The sequence below is a fragment of the Apteryx mantelli genome, chromosome 4, assembly GCF_036417845.1.
Source record: "Apteryx mantelli isolate bAptMan1 chromosome 4, bAptMan1.hap1, whole genome shotgun sequence".
NCBI lineage: Eukaryota > Metazoa > Chordata > Aves > Apterygiformes > Apterygidae > Apteryx > Apteryx mantelli.
In genome coordinates, this window is record NC_089981.1 from 45,988,720 (window position 1) to 46,014,704 (window position 25,985).

At 55.5% G+C, this 25,985-nt stretch overlaps 2 protein-coding genes across 5 annotated transcripts in view; both read right to left on the reverse strand.

Moving 5' to 3' along the window:
* DGKZ (diacylglycerol kinase zeta) overlaps positions 1-16,548 on the reverse strand; it is a 66,754-nt gene extending 50,206 nt beyond the window's left edge. Inside the window, exon 1 of one of the 2 annotated variants that reach the window (XM_067296410.1) lies at positions 16,488-16,548. Coding sequence is in view for 1 of the 2 variants with exons in the window: in XM_067296409.1 (XP_067152510.1) it covers positions 4,875-5,068 (194 nt within the window). In the remaining variant the exon portion in view is untranslated. Of the gene's footprint in view, positions 1-4,874; positions 5,069-16,487 lie in introns of those variants that run through there. The other variant, XM_067296409.1, reaches the window with a different exon arrangement.
* A 6,994-nt stretch (positions 16,549-23,542) lies between these two features.
* Positions 23,543-25,985, reverse strand: part of CREB3L1 (cAMP responsive element binding protein 3 like 1) — a 49,787-nt gene continuing 47,344 nt past the window's right edge. For all 3 annotated transcript variants that reach the window (XM_067296413.1, XM_067296412.1, XM_067296411.1), the window contains exon 12: positions 23,543-25,849. In XM_067296413.1, the coding sequence (XP_067152514.1) occupies positions 25,813-25,849 (37 nt within the window). In that variant the 3' untranslated portion in view covers positions 23,543-25,812. The remainder of the gene's footprint in view (positions 25,850-25,985) is intronic.

Consider the following 25,985-nt stretch of genomic DNA (forward strand, 5'->3'; position numbering starts at 1 on the left):
CTCCCTGATGCACCCCGCAGGAGGTCAGGCCTGGAGCAGAGAGGACAGAGCGAACACAGCAGAGGGAACAGGTCTCCCAGCACATCAGACCTACCCTGCAAACAAGCACAGGTGTTGCTGCAGGCAGAGCAGCTGGGGACTCCTACGGGTGTAGCTGGCCCAGGCCCACTTCCACTGGCCTGGCTCGGCACAGCTAAAGGAGCCCCGGGGCTGCCTGGCTGGGGTCCCCCTGCCTTCCTCCCATTGCTGCTCACCTGCGAAATGAAAGGAGAACAGAGGCTGGAAGTTTTCAGAGCTAGAGGCTTCCCAATTAGATCAAAGTCTGCATGTGTGGCGGAGGAGGTATCCTCTATTGCTCAAGAGCTAGTTGGCAGCAAGGTGCTTTGTGAAAATCCTGTCCTGAGGTAAGCTCTTCTCTGACCCCGGTAGCACGCAGATTTTAAATTTCAGGGTTCCTGCCACTGCCACAGCTGTCCAGTTTCCCCTCAGAGCACCTGGGATTTACCTCACGACACAGCTCCTTTACCACAGTTGTGCCAGCGAGAAGCAGATCTACAGGCCTGCACCCTGGATTGGCAGCCCTCAGGCCTGGGCCAGCTGCTGGGGCTGGCTCTGAGCCTTCAGGCTCAGCTCACAGGCGAAGGGCCCACTAGTTAAAGGAGACCCTTGTGGTACCACCGTCACAGCAAGCATGGGGAAGGCGAGGGACCAGCACATGCTGGGTGACAGTCACAGAGGCACTTCTCCCCCAGCTTTCACATGAGCGTGAGCACCAAGCAGAAAGACAGTGACGATCAACATCCCAGAAAGACGTAGGTGGGTGCTCAGTTCAGTTTCTATAGAGTGCCGTTTACCCACATGCTGTGCCACCCACAGACCTTCCCCAGGGTAATATATGCATCCCCAAGCTTGCATGCAAGTTACAGTGCTGAGCCTGGCAAAGGACTGCAGCTGAAAACTTGGTCCCATGCTCTCTGCAGGGTTACTGCTTCCAGGCTGTACTGATCATCATTGCCCTCACTGTCTATGCTGCCTGCACTAGACCTGACCATCCTACATACCTCCTCTAAAGGGGAATGTGTTAAAGGCCCTGAAGCCCATAGGGAGAGACCCATTTCAGCAGTTTACTTCTCCAGCAAGGGAGAGAGCAGGAAAGGGATTTCATCCCCAACACTTATATGGTACTCCCTTCCCAGGCTCTCTCTGGAAGGGGTAAACTCTGCTGTTCACTTATAGCATGAGAAGCAGGGCACCTAGGAACGAAATTTAATCCTAACCACCTATTATCTGATCAGCTTCAATCTCTTTATCAGCCCAATTAAAAGAATTACCCATCTGTGGCCCGGATGCACGTATTGTGCACTTGTCTCTGTCAGTGCTGGAGCCAATTACTCCACCCTCCTTTAGGGCAATTACAAGGTACAGAAATAAGTCTGCTTGCAAAACACATGAGACTTAACTTACTGCAGCTCTGGCTTTCAGAGAGAGCTCGGGGTCTCAGCCCTCCTCTTTTGCTTACAAACCCCTCAGGATTCATCTGCATTGCACCGGGTGCCAACTCTAAGGACAGACGGGCTCTCAGGGCACTGTGGGGGCCAAACAAGGCAAGAAGCATTTAGTATCGGTGCGGTCTCTCTCAGAGACACCATTTCTTGGACCTGTCACTCATCGGACTGCACTCACAAAGGCTGTGGCTGTGCCTTCTGTTGTTCATGCAAAAGGCCTGAGCAACATGAGGACCAGCAGCCTTGAAGGAACGTGCAGGTAGATATGAGCATTACACGCCCACCTCAGGAAATCTCTCTCCTTAAGTCAGGGCTATTCAGAGACTCAGGAACACTGGTGCTTGAGGGGATGTTTTTCCAGATACAGCAAGCTCCTGCTCATTGCCAAGTGCAAACTTTCCTCTAGACTTCCTGGCCAAATACATTCTGGCTAAGCTCCAGAATCTAAGGGGGTACAAATTTTTCCACCAATCACCGTGTTTCAGGGATAGGGACTGACTGTACTTCTCTCCAAAACAAAGAACAAACACACACCTTACCCCACAATTCCCTCCGATGAAGTAGAACTTCATGCTACCTTCCACTCCAGCGTTCAGGTGGGCACAAATTCAACAACACTCAGCAGCTTACAGCCAATTACCCTCCACAGTCTTCCACCAACTCTACCCACCCACAGACACATGTAGTAGCTCCCTCTTTCTTCAAGGCCCATGGGAATTTCTTCTTACTCCCCTACATCTTTTTACAACTGAGTGTTGTGTTTGTCATCCTGAGCCAGAGGGAACTGAGTCCCGACCAGTGGAAGCAGAATGAGAAGAATACAGGCACCAAACAACTACATGGGGAATTCCAGCCACACTGGACAGCATGCTGGGCTGGGCTGGCATTTCCTGCTCCCACTCATCCCACTGCTTCTTCCACATGTGTCTACACAGCACAAGTCCATTCAGACACACTTTATTCATTCCCTTTCTGTGTAGGCTCTGATCTACTTTGCAATAATGGCAGCCTAAGTACTCAAGGACCCATGCACCCTTGGCAATTGAATGGAGACACCATCCAGTATTGGGAAAAGGACAGAGACTGCAAGATGCTTCATGCAGCTACTGCTGCCAAAACTGAAACCAGAGAACAAGAAAGCAGCTCTCACTCTCCCACTTAGTCCTGTGATGGAGTGCCCTGGAAACTCTTCATTCCCAGCTTCTGCTCCTGAAGGGAAGGGGACAGGAAACAAGCAGAGGAAACTTTGAACCAAGCCTTCTGGGCTAAGCCATTCTGGGCTCTGTCAGCAAGAGCACAGCCAGCAGGCTGGGGGAAGAGCCTACTCCCCCATTCCCTTCAGTACCTGTGACACCACACTGGGAGCACTGTGCCCTGCTTTGGGCCCTCTAGCACAAGAAAGATGTTTGCAAACTGGAGAAAGTTCAGTGGAGGACCACCAGGATGGTTGCGGCCAGGAGCCCTAACATACAAGGAGAGGCTAAAAGAACTGGGCTTGTCCAGCCTAGAAAAGAGAAAGTTAAGGGGGGGGATATCATTGCTGTCTTCAGTACCACAGTGGGAGGGTGTAGAGAAGACTGAGCCAAACTCAGACGAGAGGTGCACAGTGACAGGCTGAGAGGCAACAGATACAGGTTGCAACATGGAAAACTCTGATTAGATATCAGGAAAATTTTTTTACCAGGAGTTTAAGCACTGGAACAGGTGCCCAGAGAGGCAGTGCAATCTCCACCCTGGTGATATTCAAAATTCAGCCCTAGCAACGTTGGCCCTGCTTTGGGCAGGGGGAGGGTGGGTTGGACTAGATAACCTACAGAGGTCCCTCTGGACCTAAGTTATTCTGTGTTTCTGCCTGTCTCTGGATGGCACACGCTTACGTGGGCTGGGAATCTCAGAAATATACAGGCCCAACAGCAAGGCTGAGGCAATGCTAAGGAGCCTGGCTGACTCTGGGGATGAAGCTGCAGCACACAAATTGAGGACAGCAAGCAAGCCCAGCACCTTGCAGCTAAGGGGTACCTAAGCTCCTTGAAAGCTGGGATCCCAGCAAGCAACCCATGACTAGCACAGTCATTTCCCAGGTGCTGCAGGCCTGGCTGATCTTGCAGCAAAGGCAGGGTGTGTGGGGATGTGGAGATGGAGACAAGCTCTGACTATGTGGAAACAAATCCTCCAGACATGAGGCTCTGACTTCTCTGGGGAGGAGGCTGGGGTCATCAAGGGCAACGCTTCCCAACTTCCCATTATTCATGTCAACAGTTCAAAAGGACAAAAATGCAAACTCATCCCTCTCCATCATCACACGCTGTGTTCTGCATCCCTTGGCAGGTTTGTCACAGTTCAGCCAGTTGCCTACTTTACAACCAGGGTCAGCAACCTTTCCAGGGCCCAGCGCCACAACTTAAGATGAAGCTGATTGCCGAAACCTCCCTGGAACTGGGAGAGTCTGCCTTTTAGGGAAGCTGATTAGTGGCACTTTGTCCTCCAGGTGAGGCAGGAGGTCCCAAGCACGGGGGAAGCAGCAGCTGAGAGCTGCCACCTCTCGCAGACACCCCTCTCCAAGATGCTCCAGCTCCCCATGCTCAGCCCTGAGCTGGACTTGCCGAATGCCAGCGGGGTTGGGCCTCCCTTGGCGCCTGTGCCCCAGGTTGCCAACCTCCGCCTTACAAACTTGCTGCCTATGCCACAGCTGCTACCGCCGCAGGATCAGCAGTGCACTGTAAAACAGCGGGGAGATCACACGCCCGGCCGCGGCGGCGCAGCGACAGCGGGCGGGCAGGGCAGGCGAGAGCACGCTGGCCTCCCCACGCTGCGCGCCCCGCTCTCGCCGGCGCGCGACGCGATTTCTCTGCCCTCCTCGCGCAGGTGACCGGCCTCGGCCTAGCCAGGGCGGGCTGCCGCTGCCGGCCCCGACTGCCGCAGGTGCACGCGCAGCCTGGGCGGGCACGAGGCGGCTGTCCGGTGGGCAGCGGATCCAGCCACCTCCCCGTCGCCGGAGCGGCGCCGGGCTCCCTGCGCGGGGCTCCCTGCGCGGGGCGGCGGGGAGCCCAGCCGGGGCACGGGCTGCCCTCGCCGCGCTGCCCGGGCAGGGCCGAGCTCCGCGCCCCGGGGACGCGCACGAAGGGCCCGGCGCGACCCCGGTGCGGGGCGGCGGTGGCTCCCCGGCGCCCCTGCAGCGGCGGGGCACGGCCGGGCCGCGGCCCCCGGCCCCTCCGGCCGGCTCGGCCTGCCCGGGGCCGCCGGCACCTCCGCGGCGCGGCGCGGCGGCGCCAGGTGCGCCGGCGCTGCCCGGACGCGTCCGCCCGGCGCGGGGCGCCGACAGACGCCGCTCGGGGGCGGAGGCCGCGCACCCGCCGCGCCGGTACTCACCTGCGCCCGAAGAGCTTGAGGCCGGTGAAGCGCTTGTTGCTGTGACGGCGGCCCGGCGGCGGCAGCCCCCGCTCGGGCTCGGCGCCGCCCGACGCGCCGGAGGCGGTGGCGGCGGCGGCGGCGGCGGCGGAGGAGGAGGAGGAGGAGGAGGAGGAGGAGGGCGAGCTGCCCCGCGGGGGCTCCGCCGCCTCCATGGCGCGACGCGGCGGGGCTCGGCGCTGCCGCTGCTGCCGCTACCGCCGCCGGCCCGCCGGCCCGCGCCGCGGCTCCATGCGAGAGGCGAGGCGAGGCGGGCAGGGCAGGGCAGGGCAAGGGGCGGGAGGCGGCGTGGGCCGGCCGGGGCGCCCGCCGCGCCGGCAGCCGGGCAGGAAGTGCCGCCGCGCACCGGCGGCCCCTGAAGCGCCGCCGTCGCGCCGCGAGCGCCACCTGCCGCCGCCGGGGCCGCGCTGCCGCCGGGACCGGGGCCGGGGCCGGGGCCGGGGCCGGGGGGCGGCGGCAGCCCGCGCCCGGCCCTGCCGCCCCCGCCCCGGGCCCGTCCTCGGCGCCCCCCCCCCCCAGGCTGGGCCCGGCCGCCCGTGTCCCCGGAGCTCCCGGCCCGGCGAAGGGGCCCCCGCTGCTGCCAGCCCTGCGAGCGCTGCCCGGGCTGTCCCCATCCCCAAAATGCTCCCAACGAGGCCATGCTGTGGCACCGGCCTGACCCCACCGCCGCGGGCTGGAGCGAGGGGTGGCGGGAGCGCAGGATGGAGGACGGAGCCGGCCCGGCGCTGTGCGTTCGGTTTCTTGGCCGAGGCGAGCCGCAGGGCCTGGTGGACCTGGCATTACTGTGGCGGAAAGCGGGGAAGGAAAGGGCCGAGCCGGGCATCACGCCGGCCCCGGTGTCACAGCAAAGCCCCGAGCCGGCCTTGGGGCCTGGCTGAGCAGGGCTGATCCCACCCGCCTGCCCGCTCAGGAAGTCAAGTGTCAGCCATGCTCCCGCCCCCACACTAGGGAAAAGGCTCGAAAACAAAAGCAGAGCCTCCCTTGTCCTCCTATTGTTCGTCATGCTTGTGTCGCACCTCGGCTTCAGTTAAAGCAAGAGTGTGTCGCACCTCGGCTTCAGTTAAAGCAAGAGAGCTTTGTGGTTGAGCAGCGTTGAGGCGTAGATCAGCCCCAGCCCCCACGTGCTGCTACAGGCCTCGCAAGCAGCCGCGGCGGGGACAGGACGGTCGGAGTCCGGCCGAGCGGGGCCCTCGCTCGGTGCCCTCGCCCCTGTGGGGTGCCCTAGGGGCTGGTTCGTTGGGCTCCTGAGTCAGCACCCCGGCTGCACACTGACATTGGAAAGCCCCAGAGAGACATCAGGGACTCTCCAAATTTCCTCCGTCTCCCCCTCCCCTGCCCCATCTCGCTCTTTCCGTCAGCACCTCCCGCCCCTCTCGGCGTGGGCTGACCTGAGCTCGCATCCCTCCGGGGGGCTCCCACTTTCTGCCAGCAACTGAAACAGCCACAGCGCCCAGGCGGTGCATGTGGGGATCACAACGACGAAGGACGGGCCACCCGCCGGCTTGTCCCCCACTTCAGTGGTGCCTCCTGGGCCGCGCAGCGAGGCCTGCCGCGGCCTCCCCCCAGCACCACGGCCTCCCCCTGGCACCACGGCTCTCCTCAAACCATGCTCGAGTGCGAGGTGCGGGAGCCCGCAGCCTCGGACAAGTGGCCGATGAAGCGCCTGTGCCTGGAGAAACGGGGCTCCAGCAGGGACCCTTCACAGTCTTCATCCTTATAACAGCTCCGGTTTTGGCCTCTAAGCCCCTTAGCCTGCGCCAACCTGCTCCAGCCTACTCAGCCAATGAGCCCCCTAGGCAGGACCTGATTCAACACAGTTCTTAAATACTCTTGCGATACAAATGCAGAATTCCTCCAGCTTGCTATTTTTCAGCTTCCTCCTGCTCCCCTCTCCCCTTCCCACAGTTTCTGGCTGTCAGTCCATTCCCCCAACAACCCTGCAAACGCACCCGCATTTCACACTGCCCTGGCACAAGCAGCTGTTGGGCAGACGCAAAAAGCTCGGAGGCACAGCCACTATCACGATGGAAACCGAGGCGCTCCGGTGGCGTGGGAGGTTTAGGTTTTACTCTGGCCTCTGTTCTCATCGCGCTGCACACCATGCTTCTCCTCCCGGTTTTCTAATGGGAACAGTGCGTGTGTGCTGGCCTGCCCCATGGCCAGACACATGCCAGGGCAGAGGCATGCCTTGTCCCTGTGTTTGGCAACGGAGAGGTTGATTTCACCAAGGAAACCCTCCTTGTTCCCCAGTGACAGGAGGGATGGGCAGCCCTTTTTTGCATGGCAAATGAGTTTGATATGGCAGTTGCTTTCCCCCCTCTCCCTGAAAGGTGCAAAGCCGTGCTGAAGGCTGAGTTTCTAAAGGCTGCAAGGGCCAGACTCCCCGCTGTGAATCCAGCAGGCTCTGAGTCCGGTATGCTCTGCATGTGTTAACCCACAACCCTTTTCTAGGCAGGTCCAGTTTGCCAGGCTGAAGCACAAATCTTTCTCAGAACAGCCTGAGGGGTGGGGAAGAGGGGGCAGACCTAACAACTACCTCCAGCTCTGTGAGAAACTGGACAGCCCCCACAGTCCTCCACTGTCGGTGTGCCGTGGGATCAGCATCAGGAGTGACCGCATGGCCCTCCAACATCTCCGCTCGGGTGGCTGTGCTGCACAAGCCCAGCCCAGGCAGCGGGAGAAGAGGAGGGGACTGCAGGCAAGGAACCGGGAAAACACAGGAAATCTTACAGAAACCTCTCCCCCACCCCCTGAAGCATGGGCTGTCAGCACCAGCAGCAGAGCCGCAACCCCCAAGAGCAAGAGGAAGGTATCAGACCCCCAGCTCAGCAGGTACCTTGTATTTACGGCCCCTGGAGGGCTCTGGGGAACGTCCCATGACCGGTGCCGCCACATCTGCCGCAGCACAAGCCGATGCTCCTCAGCCTGCCCGGGGTTCACTCTCCCTCTTCCTTCCCTGGCAGCCAGGTTCCGGAGTCATCCCAAGGGCAGGTCCTTGGCAGCACTCCGCTAGCACTGGCGCATAAGGCCAGGAGCTTTGTTTGCACCCTCCACCTGGTTCCTCTTTCTGCACTTCCTGGAAGTGTGAGCGCGGCTGTCATTGCAGCCTGCTGCTTAACCCTCTTCCCCCGACAGCCCACATCACAAGGCAAACCTCTCTGCAAGGCCCCGGCTCCCAGGCGCCTTTCCAGAGAAGCTTCTCTCCCAGCTGTGGCAAGCAGGAACAAGCCCTGGTGCACCCGGCTGTGAAATGAGGAACTGCACCTCCCACGGGATGGCTCTTCAAAAACCCCCAATGGGCAACCCACTCCTCTGCAGCCCACCAGGCTTCAGCTGCAGACAGCAGCAAGCAGTAGGTGCTCTGGCGATGGATCGACTCCTGGGCTCGAGAAGGATCTCTCTCCCTGGCCTTGGGAAGCTGCCCCTCAGATCCAATAACTTGCACTACTGCCGAAGGGACTCAGCCGTGCAAAAGGGGCAAAGTCTCAAAGGACCAGCGAGGCTGTGCTCCCACACCCCCCTGTACCATGCACACCCATATCCCCACGCACACACACAGTGATCCTGCAGGCAGGCAGAGCCTGGAGGTGCTTAAAGGCACAGCTCACAGAAAGCACTCAGGATGGCCCCCTGGCTGCGCGCATCCCAGCTGTACGATCGGTCTCCTAATGCACAGTCCATCCTTGCTCAGAGAGCATCTGCTCGCCCTAAGCCAGACTCTGGCAGTGGTTCAGAAGGCAGCTAGGTAAACCAGATATAGGCACTGTGGAAAGTCCAAGCATCTAGGAAATTATGGCTCAGCATCCAAGGAGTGAAGAGAGTACCTGAAATTCTTTATGCATCACCTGGTCTGCAGGGGAGAGTATGAGCCTGGGAAGCATAGCATATCCCAAACCCAGAAAACGCAGCTCTTTATAACCAGACACTTTGTTCTCAGTCAGCTCTGGCTACAGGAGACCTTTACATCAGTGATGGGGGTTTATGGACTGTTTCTGTGGGGCTCAAGAAAGGCAACCAAGCAAAGCCAGTTCCTATATGCTGTACTGCAGTCCACATGGATGTTATTTCTAAAGAGGTACACATTCTTGCTTTAGAATCCCACCATTAAAAGAAAAATAACAAAGACCTCGATCTTGCTAGGCCAGCTCTGAAACAGAACACAACCCACTTCACTAATTAACATGTACAGGGTGGAAGAGGCAGGTCCTGAATGTCTAACTCCCGCTCAGAAATTGGATGGGAGAGGTATTGTTATTACTGAAAGGGTTCGTCATCTCTACTGCTTTGCATATGATGATAGGTTGGTTGCTTTTGCATTCTGCTTGCAGATATTTCCCTTTCATGTTTCAAACTCTACCCCATGGCGTTAATGTCCTGTCCTCTTACCAGGAGGACCAGTACGGCACTTGGAAAGCAGCACCAGTTTATTGGTGAGACTAGGACAGAAGTAACACATTGCACAATGCAAATGTGGCCTACAGGTCATGGCCATCAGTGCCCACTGGGAGACACTTCAGCTTCAGAGGAAAGAATTCCCTGCTTCCTGGATTCATTACACATATGAATGGGTTGACTCCATATCTCCCTGGGAAGGAGGTAACACCAGCCCCAGTTTGCAGATTTTTGAGGCGTAGGATGATCTAATCCCCGAGAGTGGCAGACCTAGAAATATAAGGCAGGAGCTCTGCCTTCCAGACCACAGCTGAGGACCCAGAGGGCCCTCCACTTCACAGAGAGACCCTTCACCATTCCCCTCTCCCTGCATGCCCAGTTAGGGTGAGCACAAACCAGGCTTCTCGAGGAGTCTGGTGGCATTTGCCAGTCTGTATGTACATTGGTCTCTCAGTGAATCTGGTCCAGTGAATCAGGCCCAGTTAATCTGCAACACAAATGCTGGGCAGCAAGGTCTCTGGACCTTCAAATAGCCTGTCTCTGTTGTGTCAGCATGTACTTCCACAGTCCTTTCCCTTGGGCTCAGAACACAGGGGCATCCTGAGGAAAGTCTGATTCTGGTTGTTCCTGATTGGAAAACCAGAGGGGACGGACCCTGCCAGCACAGGCTTCCCCACCCAGAGCCTCAGGCAACACCAGGGAGGGATGGAGGGATGTTCTGACGGGGGTGTGTGTGTGTGTGTGTGTGTGTATTTATATTCCCTGTGGCCCATCTCTCTGCGCTAGTGTGTGCAGTCCCCTAGTAAAGGAAAGGGTTAAGCTGTTAGCTTGGCCCAAACTTGAAAGAATACCTGCCATTTAACATCCCATTGTTAACCGGGATCAGATAAGGGAGGGGACTGCTGGGGCTGGAGTCAATGGAAATTTCAGTTCAGGGATCCCAACGCTCCTTTCAGAGGACTTCTGAGCCTGAGGGTGCAGTTTTGCATTACCTTTAAACCAATCTATCTGCTGGCTGTGGTCTCTGGAGGGAGTCCTACTCAGGCTCTCCCTGCACACCCTCAGCTGTGCACCTCTTCCTCCTGTAATGCCACTGCTAGGCTACTGGGTGTGTGGGAAACCAAGGAAAACTAACTCAAAGCTTCAGTCCTCTACTGCATCAGTGAGCTGACCTGGCCCACTTGATGGATAAATACTGTGCAAAGAAAGGAGTGGAAAAGCGCCAGCAGGAAAAAGGACAGAAAAATCCCTTCTGGTAGTAGCACTGTCTCTAACTGGCTTAAACCAGGGAGCATGTTGGGAGAAGGGGGCTCAGGGCTGTGCTCTGCCCATGGCATTGCTGTGTGCCTGTCCCTGTATAGCCAGGCTGCACCCACAGTCTCCCAGTCTCCCCACAGTTGCCTCCCAGAATATTTCCCATATCCTCTACATAAGGGCCAATCCTGATTTACACCATCAGGCAGGGCAGACAGTGCAGCTAGAAAGCAGAAATCCCCTGGAAAGGCTGCCCATTGCCTCACCACATCTCCATCTACCATAGGCTGAATCTGCTGCATCCCAATTTCCTATGCCTCCCTGTTATCCAAACTAGGAGCATTGAGGCCAAGAACCAGGGAGCAAGTACATCCCAGCATCACTGGGCACTGCTTGATGCTGGCTCCAAAACCATCCCACTCCTGCATCAGTGAGAGCCTGTGCTGGACCACGGGGCAAACAGCCAGCGATGGGACTGCCACTGCACCTGGGAGCTCTCAGAAATGCTGTGCCCAGGGAGCAGAACTTGTCTCTGGCAGCACAGAGTCAGGGCAAAAGTCAGGCAGCAGGAAACGCCCACCTGAACCTTTGGCCCATGCCGCATGCTGGGATTGCTCTGTCCATAGGTGAGGATCCCAGCTAGGTCCAGAGCAGGCGAGTGTGGCACAAGGGAAGCATGGGGACACACACTGGTCTCCCCCTACCCCTGTTCACCAGATCTTCCTGGCTGCGTGAGCTTCCTTCAAGCAGTGCCAGGGCGGGTGCCACCCACCTCCCTTCCCCCAGCTGCACAGAGGGATGCTGAGAGATGTCTCTGCCAAAGCAACACAGGCTTGGCTTGATGGGAATGAATGGGAATTTGATTACACTGCTCTGCACAGCCTGATTAACATGATTAAAAGGCTAGCAGGCAGGATTCAGAGGAAGGGCTGAGCTGGAGGGAGCTCTCAGTGCCTCTCTGTGTAAGACACCTTTTCAGCGGAGCCCTTCTCTCCCCGCAGCTGGAGGCTCTCATTTCCTCACAGCGCAGGCTTTCACTCCAGCCCTGCATTGCCCGGCTGGGATAGAGGGGGTGCAAACCCTCTGGCCCAAGACCACACAGAAATCTCCCTTTCCTGCGTCCCAGTGGAGGGGCTGTGACTTACAGTGGAGCCCATCCTGTCCATATGTGAGATGGCAGGAGGAAAAGCAGTGCTGGAATAAACCCCTGCTTCAGGGCAAAACCTCCTATCCCCCAATCCTTTGCCGCTGCAGAGGCTTTGATTCAGCTCTGCATCCCCATGGGATGGGCTTGTGTCCTGGTGTCCTCTGGAAGGCCCTAATGACAGAAGCAGCTCCTTTGATCTAAGTCACTGCAAAAGCACCAGGGGCAGTGAATTGTTTGTCACTGGCCCTGCCTAGGGACTGGCTACATGCACTCTCAGAGTCCAGCAGGCAAGCGCAGTAAATGGTCTGTAGCTTTGGAGGAGAGTGGGTTCAGCCCCTGGCATCTGCTGCTGGGAGGCTTTTGAATTCCCAAGGGGTTTGGGGTTGTCCAAGGGGGTAGCAGAGCAGCTAATGAGGTGAGATGGAGCCAGTGAGCAGCACTGAGAGGGAGAGACCCAGCCAGAGCCCAGCCAGATCTGAAGGCAGGAGGAAGAGAAGACAGCGGAGAGCTGCAAATGCAGTCAGCTCCCCCAGGCGGCACAGCTCCCACCTTCCTCTCCCCAGCAGGCCCTGCCAGCTCTCCCCCTCTACCCTGTGTGCATCTGTGCTGAGTGGCCTGTGATCCAGCTCTGTCCTCCCTTGCTATTTACATTACAAAGCAGCCCCCCCCCCCACTCCAGCTCTCTGGGTTATATTTAGCTTCCTGGCACAGAACAACTTGTGAGATACATTAGTGGCGTCCTACCTGCCACCTGGATAACTGTGCCGAGGAACTGAGATGCCCCAGATCTCGTTAGTGGCCTGCAAGTTGCCAAGGCCCTGTTCTCTGCGTGCCAGACACCGGAACGGGCAAGGGGACACCGTGCTTTGCTTTGCGGGGAGCTAAGCCCTGGCTGGAGGGCACAGAGGGGTACAGGAATCCCCTTTTTGACTGCCACAAGACGCCTGTGACAAGCCCTGCTCTGCTTGTGCATGGGCAGTGCTAGGCCCTGGCATCAGGGAGGCCTCAGGAGGTGGCCCTGAGAAGGCAGGAGTGATGGCTAAGAGCAAAAGAGGAACAGCCTAACTCCCCAGCACGTTCCTCGCCCGTACTCATAGCCTGCAGGGAGCCTGCGCGGTTTCTGTGTGCTTGTGGTTTCCCTCCTGTGTAAACATCCCTACAGGCTGGGTGGCTGGAGGTGGAAGAAGGCCATTGCAGCAATGTCACTCTGAAAGCAACTGAGAAAGTGCCAAAGACAACCGCAAACTTGAGCTCTACAAGTGGCAAGCCCAGACACATAGCTGCAGGCCAGTCAGGAGCTGCTAAGGCCAGTCAGAGATTTTGCCATTGCTGTGTGTCCCAGGACTCCCCAGCACCAACTCCTGGTACAGCTGTTTTTAGGGTATGTCCTAGAACAAAGCCTGTAAAGCCAATAAAGCCAGCAAATGGCCCTTATTTCCACTGCTTGTGCTATGCCCTCTGGAAGCTAGAGATGCTCTTGTCCCACTGTAAAACCATAATGAAGACACCTAAACATAGCAGCAGCTAGGCCTAACTTCAGAGTCCTTGACCGAGCACTTCGGCCTGGGTGATGTTTGCGGAGCACTGTGACTTTCCAGTAACTGAGCATAAAGGCCTGGCACTTGCTCAGCTTTTACTGCAGTGACGGAGAGCACAGGGTCCTTCTGGCATTGCAGAAGCACCTCCCTACTGGGAAAATTGTCCCAGTATCTGAAAATCTGGTGCACAAGCCAGCATCATTAACAAGCTTGGCACGAAACTGCTACTCAAAGCCCTAAATATAACCTGTGCGCTGAGCTCTGTTCCACCCGCCCAAGGCACTTCCACACACCACAGCAGCTATTTATGGAAGGAACTTTATTTCCATAGGCTTAATATCATTTCTGTTCATTTCAAAACCTTTATATAGCAGCTAATGCTGCCTGCCCCTTGTGATGACTAATGAGTCCCAGCAGGAACAGGCAGGTTGGCAGTACAAGAACTGGGGCCTCCAACCTTCGCTCGACATTGAGGACACCTGTGATGGCCACAACCCATGGAGGAGGTCCTTCAGCTCCTTACAGGAGTTCAGTAAGTGCCTCCAGAGTTGGGTATCTAGCAGCACTCACAGGGGATTTCTGCTGGGCACCCCCAGGGCTTCTCCCACTGCGGGGCTAGCCATGCTGCTGAAGGGGCTGAGGGGAGGAGTGCCCAACACAAGGTTAGCCTGGCTCTGTAGAATGACTCCCTCATCACCTCCCCTTTGCATGGTGAACCCATGCCTGTTCCATGCCATCCCCAGGGAGCAGCCAGACCCGACCATGTGTGAGCATCACAGGATGGCATGAGCAGGTTTCCACCCTGAGACACTTCCTCTCCCATATTTCCCCTTCCCTTTACTCAACTGCCTGAAAAGGACAGGAGAGGAAGCAGCTCATCCTGAATACCACCTCTTCCCCTCGCCATAGGGGCTTCAGGTAATTGTGGCAACCCCTTTAACCCTGACTGCCCACTGCAAAACCAGTGTTGGACAGGGTGTCTCAGAGCAAAGCCTCTTGCAAAGAAACCTATTGCAAGGGGACAGAAGGGCAGAACTGTTTTGCGGAAGGGCAGCACAGACTGAAGCATATTAGCAGAGCTGCATGTGTGGATATGCCGGGGTAGGAATATCAGGATGTAAACAATCCCCAGCAATATTAGACAATTCTGGACCAAATTCAGGCTGATCAAATTAGGTTGCAATATGTTCCCTTCCTCCCTGGGGAGTATGGATAATTGCAGCTGGCTAATCTGTTCATGAGATGCACCGTGCACATCTGGAGGAAGACAGCTAAGAGAAGAAAATCCTGCTCTGCCCCCTGCATTTTGCACAGTAATCCCTCATCCTTCCTGGCATCAGAGCAGAAACTCTCGCAGGTCTGCTTGGCACCTTAGAGACAGTCCCGGGAACCGAATTAGGATCACAAGCTCAGCATATCACCCCACCTCACAGCAAGGCTCAAGGATAGAGGGCTGTGTGGCGAAGGACTCCACCACCCCTGGCTCCTGCTCGCCACCCGCTGCAGGAATAACAACTGCTTGAGATGAGTCAGCTCTGGGGCCCCTCCTGCTCTGTGGGCACTAATACAGCTTCCCATTAGTTCCCATTACTCAGTATTAGAGAGCAATTTGCTCACAGTTTGTACTGCAGCCCTTGTGAGGGGGGAGAAGGGCTGCTATACTCATGGGAGCAGAGCCAGCGGATGACCAAGTGTGTTTGATAGCTCATGTGGGAAGTCTGCTTCTCAGCAGAGCTCTGCGCACCAGAGTCCCTGAACCCCAAGCCAGCAACCGGAGTGCTGGTCCAGCCTCTGCGGCACATGCCTCCATGGCAGCAGGCATCGTGCTGAGATCTTCAGTGCAGGTTTCCTGCCTGCTCGTAAACTATCTGGCACTTTCTGAGCACTGAATGACCCACCATCACACTGAGCCCGGGAGGATACAAAGACATCCCTGAGCCAAGCCAGCTCAGGAGAAAGGTAAGGAGGCAGCTCTCGTTTCCTCCTGACTCAGTCCCTCAGACAGTCACAAGCAGCCCAGGGGTGATACTGTATGTGCTCACTTTTGCTCTGGGCAGGTGCAGGATTGAAGGATCCCTCTCTACTTACACCAGGAAGACCTGAGAGCCATTCTGCAAAACCTAGGGCTTAAATGGTGTAAGAAAGGGGAAAATGAGACACAAGACCTTATTTCCTGCAGGAGAAAAAGTAGTGCTGCACTCCTGGAGGGGCTGACCTAAGCAGGATTTTGGACAGCTTGGCTGCAGTTAGAAATAGGAGCTCATCTGAGCATAAGCAGGCAAGGGCTCCCATAAGCTCCCCGGGAGCTATGAAAATCACTCGTCTCCATGGATTTTTCTTGGTTACAGCAGAGGTAGGTGAGTTGAAAGCAGAGCAGTTGGGGCAGAAGAGTTACAGCAAGAGTTGGGACAGATACTCCTCTTGCTGCAATGTGTCTCCAAAGGCTTTCCAGCCTGAGCCCCAACCTCAGCCCCTTCATCTTTGCATCACTGCTCTTCCTCCCCAGGTGGGATCGAGGCTTCTGGACCTGGGAGTCAAGCAAGGAGCCTCAGGGTGGAAGAGTAAGAGGGGAACTGATTTTATCAGAAGTTCTTTTTATCCAATGAACTAACCCGCGATAATCCAGCATTGCAGGGAAAGAGGGAATTGTCCAGCCCAGAGCATCATGCTAGAGTTCATGGGAGGCTGTTGGGCACAGATCACAGGGAGAAGGGCCTGGGAGAGACCACAGCCCTGGGACAGGAAAAAGCAGTTGGGTAGAAGGAAAAATAAGGGGCCTGTAAGGGTGACAAGGGGGAAACTGCCACTGAGACAGGGCTGTTGCATGGGTGGGGAAGGCAGGGACTAACCAGTCCCCTTGTCCCTGTGGTCAGATGGCTGTGATGGGGAAAGGATGCCAGGGATAAGGAGCGCATTGGTTCTTGCGCTAGATTTTAGAGGTAAAGGGACAAATCTCAGCATGTGCAGGGAGATACCAGTTCTCACTGACCCCTGCCAGACAGGCTGTCACCCTTACCGACCATGATAGGCACATAGTGGTTTGCACCAGGTGCAGAAGGGCTTGTTTCCTCAGAAACAACCACGACACAGCAATGAGGGACATTTCACTTGGGGAAGGTACCAGTGGCCACTGGAAAGAGCTGCCCCTGCTCCCTGGGCCTCTGGGAAGGAGATCCCCCAGGACAGGGCTGGCACCACTCCTCCACCCAGCCCCAGGGCACTCAGGAACCCGGGGGCTCTTACCTGTAAGAGATCTGCTTTTTGATGGCCAAGTGCAGGAATTGCTCCTCCACCTCTGCCACAGCCTGGGCCCCTCTCATCTCCTCCCAGGCAGGATCCGCGCTGTGGAGGCCTGAATACTGCGCTCGCCCAGCGCTCTCTGCATCTGCCGTTCCCAGGACGCTTGCTGTGGCCCCCCTGGCCACCTCGCTGTCACCCCTGGCCGGGGTGAAGTCTCTCCAGCTCCTGGGACCTTCGGCCATGCTCAGGTGAGATGTGTCTCCAGGCAGGGAATCCTGCTCTGCTGCCCCAAACCGCTCAGTAGCTCAGTCCAGCCCAGCACGGTCCCACGGCACTCCTTTGCTTTGCCTCCCCAGGGCCTCAGGACGATCCTGGTGAGGTTTAATTTCCTGAGGATGCAGAATCACAGAGAAAATCAGTGGGGCAACAGTCCAACTTTTTGCAGTGATATTTATCAGCCTCTGGATAGCAGTTTGCACAGCTCAGGCTCTGCAGCTCAGCCTCCGTCTGTCTCCTCTGCCCTGCCACAGCGAAACAGGAGGAACCTGGAGGGGAGGAATAACTCACGGAAACCTAGAAACGTCGGTGCTGCTCCTCAGAGGTGCCGTCACTGCAAGGGCAGGAGGGGCACGAGGAGGGAGCAGAAAACACAATCCTGATCGGAAAAGGGGTCTTAGGAGAGAGCGAGTCCAGGGAGGGCAATGCTCCCTGCAGGCAAAGAAGAGCCCAGGATGACTTCTTTGGGGGCCAGGGCTGAGTCCCCCCCAGGGCCAGGCACGTTGCTCAGTGTCTCCTGTAGCAGCAGCCAAACTCAAGAGGCAGGGAGAGGAAGGCAGCAAGGAAGGTACCAGTGCACCGATCCTGCAGCAGCCCTCAAAAGACAAAGCAGAATGAAAGAGTGAGTGTGTGCATGTCTATGCGTGGAGAGGGGGGAGTGCTACACTGAGCGAGCATGGTGTCACACTCGGAAACTGGCACTTAACCCTTTGGAGACCAGAGAGACAGAGGAGGTTGACAACATCAGCCACTCCTCACTGCTTGCAGCCAGGCTGGCATATGCTAGTTTCCGAGGGATGCTCAGCGAGGTGAATCTGAGCCATTCATATTAACTGAATATACACATTCAGGCAAAGTCAGAGCCCCTGAAAAGCTGCACAACAGCAGCCCAAGCAGAACAAACTACCTGGTGCTCTGACCCTCTGTCCAAAATGGATGAGATCTGCCCAGGGCCAGGGTCCTCCGGCTTTGGGCAGTGGCACCCAACGAGAGGTGTCTCCGTAGATGGGCCCCCTCCTCCCAGCAAGCTTACTCTGCTCCTTGCCGCTTGGGAAGACAAATTATCCCTGCTTTTTGCTAATTTAAGGCATTTCCTCTCCAGTCCTTGTGTCCAGCTGTAGAAAGGCCCTTTTGGCCTCTGCCCACAGCCATCAGGAGAGTTGTACTGTCTGCCTGTCCTTCGTTGGGACTGGACTTTGTTACCCCAGTCCCATCTCTGGCCTGCCCTAGCTTTGCCCATGTCAGTGTTGCAGGATGCCAGCTGGGCTGAGAGATCCCTGCAAAGCTCCTCTATGTTTATGGCTTCTTGTTTTGGATTTGTTCTGCCCCAGATTCATATACTGAGGCTTCACCTGCTGAGCACTGGGATATTTATGCCTCAAGTCTGTAATGGCCACCCCCTGCATCAGTTGCCCATGGCAAAGTCCTATAATCATGTATTACAGCAAGACTGTACAACTGTCACCTCTAACCCCAGCAATGCTGCCTGTCTTCCCATGGCAGAACGGGAGCTGGAGAGTGTCTTCAGCCTCCTCTTACTATTTTCTCACTTTGGGAGTCCTCACTAGCACCTTTTCCCTCTCACCAAGCTCCCTGACTCATCCACAGGTGTCTGTGGCACCTCTGCTCCAGGCAGCTGTGGAAGGGGATGCTCCCACACCTCTCCTGGCCTGAATGCAGAAAGAAGCAGGAGCTGGGAAAGGGCCGTGCTTTTCCCCAGGAACCATGATAGGCACCTCCAGTTCAAGACACCAAAGCTTTGTCCGGTCTTAAGTGTCACGATGACATTACCCCTCCGTCCTGCCCCTCGCGGGTCCTTGTGCCTTGCAGAGCCAGCACTGCCAGCCCCCAAGCCCCCCGGCTGCTCCCCCGCACAGTCGTGACTCGCTGGGCAGCCACGCTCCCCTCCCACAGCGTGACTCAGCCCCGGCAGCCCCCGCAGAGGTTTTGTTCCCCTTCCCTGGCTTGCCTCCCCGTGAGCCTTCCCTGAGGCACCCTCGCCAGGCAGAGTTCACACCTGGGAAGTCGCTGCTCCCTTGCTGCCAGGCTCATCAGCACTGTTTGCTGGAGCTGAGGTCTGCCCGCGAGCTTGCCAGCGTGCTCCCTGCTCACGCTGCGCTGTGGCTGTGCTTTACTGCCTCGCGTTGCTCACAAGCAACTTGGAAATCAAGAACAGGAAAAGACTGTGGGAAAAGAAATACAGCAGGTACCTTGCTGGTGTTAAGGGAGCCCGGGCACAGCTGGGGAGAGCGGTGCCAGGAGAGCAAAGCCCCCGCTGAGTGGGCTTTGGCAGCTCCTTCCCCTTTCCTGCCCTCCCTCGCAGGGTCTGCCACTGGGGCCAGGGCTCACCACCCGCAGCGGGACCGGCATGCAGGCTGGTTTGTCCCAGCAGTCAGAGCTGAGTCATATCTTGCTGTTTCTCACCCCCTTCTGGAGCCCTGGGTGATATTTTTCTGCCTGCCCTGAGGTTCGCAGCCCCTCAGTGTGGGGGTGTCCCCCCGTTTGCCACAAGTTACATCGCAGCTACCCAGCCTTTGCCTGTGCTTGCTGACTGGGCTACAGGTGCGGGGCAGAGTCAGGCTGCTTTCGAGAGGAGTTAATGCTGCACCCACCCTCCCACACCCTGGGGATTTTATCACAAGTGTGATTTGTCCCTTTGGGTTGAACGAGCCAGTGCCTGCCATGCTGAGGATGGGGACGGCCAGGCCACTGGCAGGTCACCCCACGCAAGCTGGAAGGTGCCTTCCCTGTGGGAGCTGAGACAGCCCATGGTTCATCCCACAGGCTGAGCCAGGATGGCCCCTCTGCTTCCAGCAGGGCATTGGCCAGACCGTGGGGCCGGGGGCAGTTAACAGTCAGGAAATGGAGTGAAAGCCCCCACAGCGTGGTGAGAGGCAGGTTTTTTTCCATCCCAAAGCTGTTTTGTAAGCAGCAGTGAGGTGCCCAGGGAGGATGTACGGTGATGGGTGATTTACAGAGTTATGAATGAACCTCGAGAGCTCCGCCAAGCAGGTTGCAGGGTCTCCCTGGGGGACGGGGACAGAGGCCTGGGAATGTGCAGGGACTTGCTCTGCCACCGGCTCCTCAGGGTGCTAGCCAGGCAGGCAGGAGCGGGCTGCTGCGCTCGGCACTGGCCGGGGAGCAGAGCAGGGACACCCCAAGAGGCGCCCTGCTCCTCCCAACCTTTCCCAGGAGGGGCTCGGGGAGCCAGGGTGCAAGCCTGCAGCCCTGGTCTCGCGCTGCCAGGGCGCTGGGAAGCAGGTCTCTGAGTTTTGCCCCTGCAGCAAGTTTATTAGTGCTGTGTCTGTGCTGTGACATTTCCACTGATGCCCGACTGACACTGGGAGCGAATTGTACACGTGGCTGGCAGAACTCTCAGGGTGCTGCTTATGGGGGACAGATGAATTAACACCAGCTATGGGAAGGAGGGAAAGCAACCTGGGATGCTTTTCTCTTGCTGATGGTTACACTGAGGCCAGGCTCATGGCTGCGCTGAGGCCATAGGAAAGCAGCTTTGAGGAGGGAAGTGAAGGTACATATGGCAGGACACCTCGCAAGAGCGCAGGTACAGCAATGCCTGGCGTCTCAGCACTTCTTGTCAAGGAGGAGAGAGGAACAAGACACTAGGTATGTTCTGCCCTCCTGTAGGGGCTGTTTGTGTACTGGAGAAAACCTCTTCAGAGGGGAAGAGAGGTGAGCAGAGGATTTTGTCCTTTCTATTAATGTGCCAAACTCTACAGCTGTCATACAGGCAACATGTTCAGATTTTGCTTGCATATATCTGGCCTGTTAGGCATCAGAGAGAAAAGGAGCCATAATGGGATATAATAGCCCGTAAGAGGGGGAGGTAAAGGATTGCTCAGGCTTCTGCATCTCTTTCTGTCCCGCTTTCTCTGCAGGAGATTTCATGTTACTTGTTACTGAAGGGAACACTCTTACCTTGGCCTTCAGTTGGAGACTGTTATTAGAGCTCCCTGATTTACTGGCTTCTAGAAAAGCAGGAAGATACTATCTGGGGATAGGGTGGCCCAGAGGTCTGTCCTGTCCTCCTGGTGCCCAGGATACCCTGGGTTGCTCACTCATCTGGAGCCCAGGTGGGTAAGGGCTTCTCCAGCTCCCTGAGCATGGATTTCCTTCTGTGTGGGCATGTGGGACTGCACAAGGACAGCTCAGGGTTGCAATATGGACCCCTTCCTCCCTTCAGCTTTTCAGGTCACAGACAGGGCACTGGGTTTCTAGTAAGTGGTGTTTCTCCGTGAGTAAAGCTCTGTGAGCGTACAGTCTTCTCCTCCAGGCACCGGAAGAGAGACCTCCACCTCGCTCACCTATAAGCCCCATATCAGCACCAAGGTTCAAAATCCAAACCAGGTTGTAGGCTTGACTGGCATCTGGCCAGGGGTGCCATCATCATTAACAAGCCCTCAAAAGCACAGGTGAGCCTGGGGGGGTGTTAAGAGCTGTGATCACTGCCTGATTACATGCACTGTCATGACTGTTCATAGCTCTGCACTCTGGTCTCCCCAAAAGATGTCCAAAAGCACAGGCTCATTGCCAAGAAGCAGAACCAAACCTTGCCTATCTGATGATGGACTTGTGTGAAAACTGGTAGTACTATCAGGTACAACCCCAAACAGTAACACCAAGAGGGAACATGCTGGACTTAGAGAGCAGAGATGCTCTACAGAGAACTCTAATGACATGTGTCCTTTTACAATGAATCAATGTACCAGTTATGCTGTTCCCACAGACCACCAGTGGCCCATTCTGCAGCACTGAGCTGCAAAGTCAATTCTTTTTTTCGAGTTGGCCTGGTAACAGAGAACAATTTGGAATAATTTGTCTCTGAAAAATGAAGACTGTGTTCTGTTAGTGTTCTTTTGTTCGGGACTTGTACGTATTGACAGTGCACAGGCTTGTTAAGAAATATGACCCTAAATGGGGAAAAAAAACAACTTGGAGTGGCAGAGTTTATGTCTGTGGGCATTTGGAGTAGACCAAGCATAACTGAGTGAGGCTGAAGGTGACTTGTAAAGAAGGTGCCCTCTTGCTTTGCTAATTCTCTTGTTCTGCTCTAATTAGTTGCTGTAGCCAAATTGGTAGGTGTGATTGGCTGGCTGCATTTTGAGAGACATAGCAGGGATCAAAGATCCTAATGTGACTATTTTGAGCAGCTCAGAGGATTATGCAGTAGGCTGCAAAATCAAGAGGATTTGTCAAGATGAAGGGAAATTTGCTCCTGATGGGTGGGGGTTCCGGTTTCTAGAGCCACATCAATGTTAAAGGGGCAGAAGCCTGAGAACACATCCTTTTGAGAGCTCTCCCCTTGCACTGACTTCCCCTGATGTTTCAGAATGGGTGCAAAGGAAAAAGGCCAGAATCTCCTGAAGGTAATGTCTGAAGAGTTCATTGACATTTCTTAGGGGGAATGAAGGCAGCGGCCCTTCCCTCAGACGAAATCTGGCAAGTGCAGGGAGAAACCACCGCACACAGTGGGCAAAGGTGGCTCAGCATTGCACTAACACAAGGCTAGGAGGCTGCTTTTGGACAAGGTGCCACAGGGAAAATGTCAGAACTACTTAAAACTACCTCAGTCATGCAGGAAACATGCCTCTCAGAAAGGATCCAAGTGGGATGGAGCTGCTGCAATAGGATCACTGAGCATATTCCCTCTGTCAACCCTGTTGTCTCCTCCTTGGCCCTCCTGCCCTCCTCTTACAACACTGTCACCCACCTTCTGCACAGCACCTGCTCGTAGGCATCCCATGAATGCAGCTCTGGCCCCGGACACAAACTGCAGGGAAAGACAGGCATTTCCTTGTGTCTATGGGTGTGTGTAGGGGATGGGAGTTCTTCAGCAGCTCTGTAAAACCTGTGTCAGATTAACTGGCCATGGACCCTGCATCAAACCCCATCTCAACAGTACAGACCCAGCCAAGAAAAGAGAGCTCCTCTCTCTCCCAAGCCCTGTTCTATAGCCAGTCCTGTCATAAATGGGTGACATTGGATTAGTGCTTCACTCATCCTTACAGAGAAATCATAATCCCCAGAAAGAGATCGTTGGAAGCACTGAGCCTCATATCCCCCTCCTGTGGCAAAACCCCCCCTCTGCTGAGGTGGCACAAGCAGAGCTGTACCAGCCCAGGCAGAGGCAGGAGACAGAGCCCCTTTTAGCATTTCCAAGACCCCACTGCCTCTTGATTTGGCTCCCTTCCAGCTGTGGAGTTGCTGACTGTGAGAGGAGCTGCTTCAGTGCCCAAATCTTAACAAATCCACTTGGAGCTTGTTTGAAAATGAAGATACCAGCTCCCAATTGCCTGTGTTTCATATGAAATCAGGATGTAACCTATCACTTTTTGCAGATGTAAATGAACTATCAGATGTACAGGTTAACAGACAACCAAGCCTCAAGTCTGTAGCAAACAGAGTGCAGTTGTTCTACTTTTACAGTTCACTAAGGGATTTAAGTATTGCTTCAAAGGAGATGGCACCTGAGTCACAGTACTACCAGCATTGCCTTTGCCACACGGACTCCAGCACAGCAGACTCCCCTCTCATCAGAGGAGCCCATTGCACCTTATTGTTTTGTCCAGAACTGCAAAAGAAATCACAGTGCAAGTTTGCAATTTGCTTCTAGCCATGGGCACTGTGCATGAGGTCCCAGCACTAAAGCAATTCTGCACACGACTAGAAAATGGGACAGACAGGGAGCACAAGGTGAGAAGCTGTGCATGTGGGCTCACATGACAACCATGCCTGAATGAAAGGACCTGTCAACCCAGGGCTGATGCTGCATCTTTTTATTTTATTTTTATTTTGCTTCTCTAAAGCAAATGCAGAGCAAGTGATAGGAGGAGGGGGAAAGGTGTCTTGAAAAAAACGAAACAAAACAAAAAACTGGAGGAAAGAGGCAGCTGCTGGAGTATAGGGGGAAAGTGAGCTGCTAACAAGAAAGAAGTTCATAGATGCAAAGCCCGCACTAATTCTTAATAAAATACAATACTGAAAATAGGATCTGAGAGTCTCCAAAATACAATATCTTAAGGGATTGGCAATAATACAAAATAAGGTTCACTATGTACAAATGAATTCTGCTCTTGGTCTCTGTACAACTGTGTGAGTGGGAGGCATGGGGGCATGCACAGTGGAAGTGTTGGGGTGGAGGAGGGTGTGCTTGGGCCTGGCAGTGGTTCTTTGTGCTGGGGTGGAGGAAGAGGACGGGGAGTGCAGTGGTATCTGGTGACCAGTGGATCTGTGTGAACCTTGAGAGGAGCAGAGCTGTGCTGAAGGCCTTCCTCTTCCCTACCCCATTGGCCAAGCAGATATGGTTGTGGCTAGCTGTGTCCAAATTTGTCCCAAATAGCTTCAGGGGGCAAAACCATTTTTCAAAGGGGGAAAAAAGAGAGAAAGCTCCGAGGGCCCTTCCCTCACTTCTTCCAGTCTTTCCATGCTGCCTCTCCAGGGAGCCCTCCTCTCTCCTGGTCTGAGGGGAGAGGAAAGGCTGGCGGAGAGCCTGTGGCAATGCAGGGAGAGCCTTTCAAGAGAAACAAGTCAAAGGGGAGTCTGCTGTGAGACCTGGCAGAGCACACAGGGACTCCCACATACAAATATGGACCAACAGGCACATCCCTGATCTCAGGCGCTTGTGTCCCACATTGTCCTTCCAGCAAAAGGCAGCCAAGGGAACAGGAGTGAGGGGACACTTGAATCTTTCAGCAGGGCTTTTCCTGGGAGGGAGAAGGGACAGAAATGGATGTCTGGGTGCTAAAGGGGGATGGCACTGACTTGAGATGAGGTTGTTTCAGCACCACACTCAGCAAGTCCGGCCTGCAGGGCGGTATGGCAAATGGTTGGTACCTTTGGTGCCAGCACTTATAAGAAAAAGGCCTAAAACAGTCTTTGGTGACCCCAGCCAATTCCACTGCCTGTCACCTCTTTCCTGACAGAAGCGCCTGTCACCAGAGCTGCCTGCATAATGTCCTCAGTGGCTTTCACAACACTCTGCTGCATGCACGGAGGATGTGAGGGGAATGATGGCTCCCAGTCACAGCCCTCCAAGATGCTGCAGAGCTCTTCTTGGTGGTTCCTAGACAGGCCCTGTTTGGCATGATGCAGAATTGGGAATGGAGAGCTGGGAAGGAGAGCAGATTACAGGAGTGGGTTTCTCCCACCTGCTCTCAGAGGGCAGGCTGCAGAACGGAAAGCTGGAAGACCACTGACCTGGTTAGCACTGCACTGTAGGGCCCAAGCTGGGGACAGAAAGGGAAATATCACCCTACCAGAGCAAGGGTGCTGAGGAAGGGAAGAAGTGGGTTGTGGGGGGAAATTGTCTTCTATCTCTGAGAGCTCTGGTTGCCCAGAAGCTGCCAGTTAATTTTTATGGTGGTTTATCTGAGTCTGGGATCTGTCTCCCCCACTCCGTTTGTGTGCAGATCTTTGCAGATAGTTGGCGTGGAAGTTATGTAGGCACATCCATCAAGAGAAAACTAGAGCAATGAAGAACTAGGTTTTCTCTCAAGGGAGGCAGAAGTATATTAACAGATGGAGGGGAAGGAATGAGCTCAAACTCTCCAGAGTCATTTCTCCAACCCCAGCATCACCCACCCCTGAGTCCCTCAGGCAGGGCAGTAAACCCAGCACTCACTCTCTCTCCTTCAGGTGCATCTGATGTAACTGAGGGGAACATGCCTGGGGACAGCCCCCTTGGTCTGGAGGCTTTGGGGAATGTGCTGAATAGTTTGGGGGCTTTCCTCTGACCTCCTTCCACTCCAGGGTGAGCCCACACCCATAGGGTAGTGCTCATTCAAGCAGGAGACAAGGCCAGGAGGAAAGGGTGTCTCAGGACTTTGCCAGTCTTTTACTGCTGGTTCTGGCAGTCCTGCGACTCCCCTCAGAGAGAGCAGTACTAAGGGGGCCATGGGAAGGGGAGGAGCTGAACCCAAGGCCAGTTTAGGAGCATCTGAATGCAGCGTCCTCTCCTGCCAAGTTCCCTCTGTTGCTCGGTGAGGAGGGAATCCTGCAATCAGACTGATGAGGCCTTGAGGTCCAGCAGCTGCTACAAATATTCAGCTGTCTCACTGGAGCTTGTCTCCCTGGGAAAAAGAAAAGACACGACATCAGTGAAGGTTCACTGCACCCTCCTGGGCATATTCCCTGCTGTTGTGCCCAGCTGGTTTGCTCTGATCAGGATGGAGCCCTTTCCCAGGGCAGTGAATGACCAGCAAACCT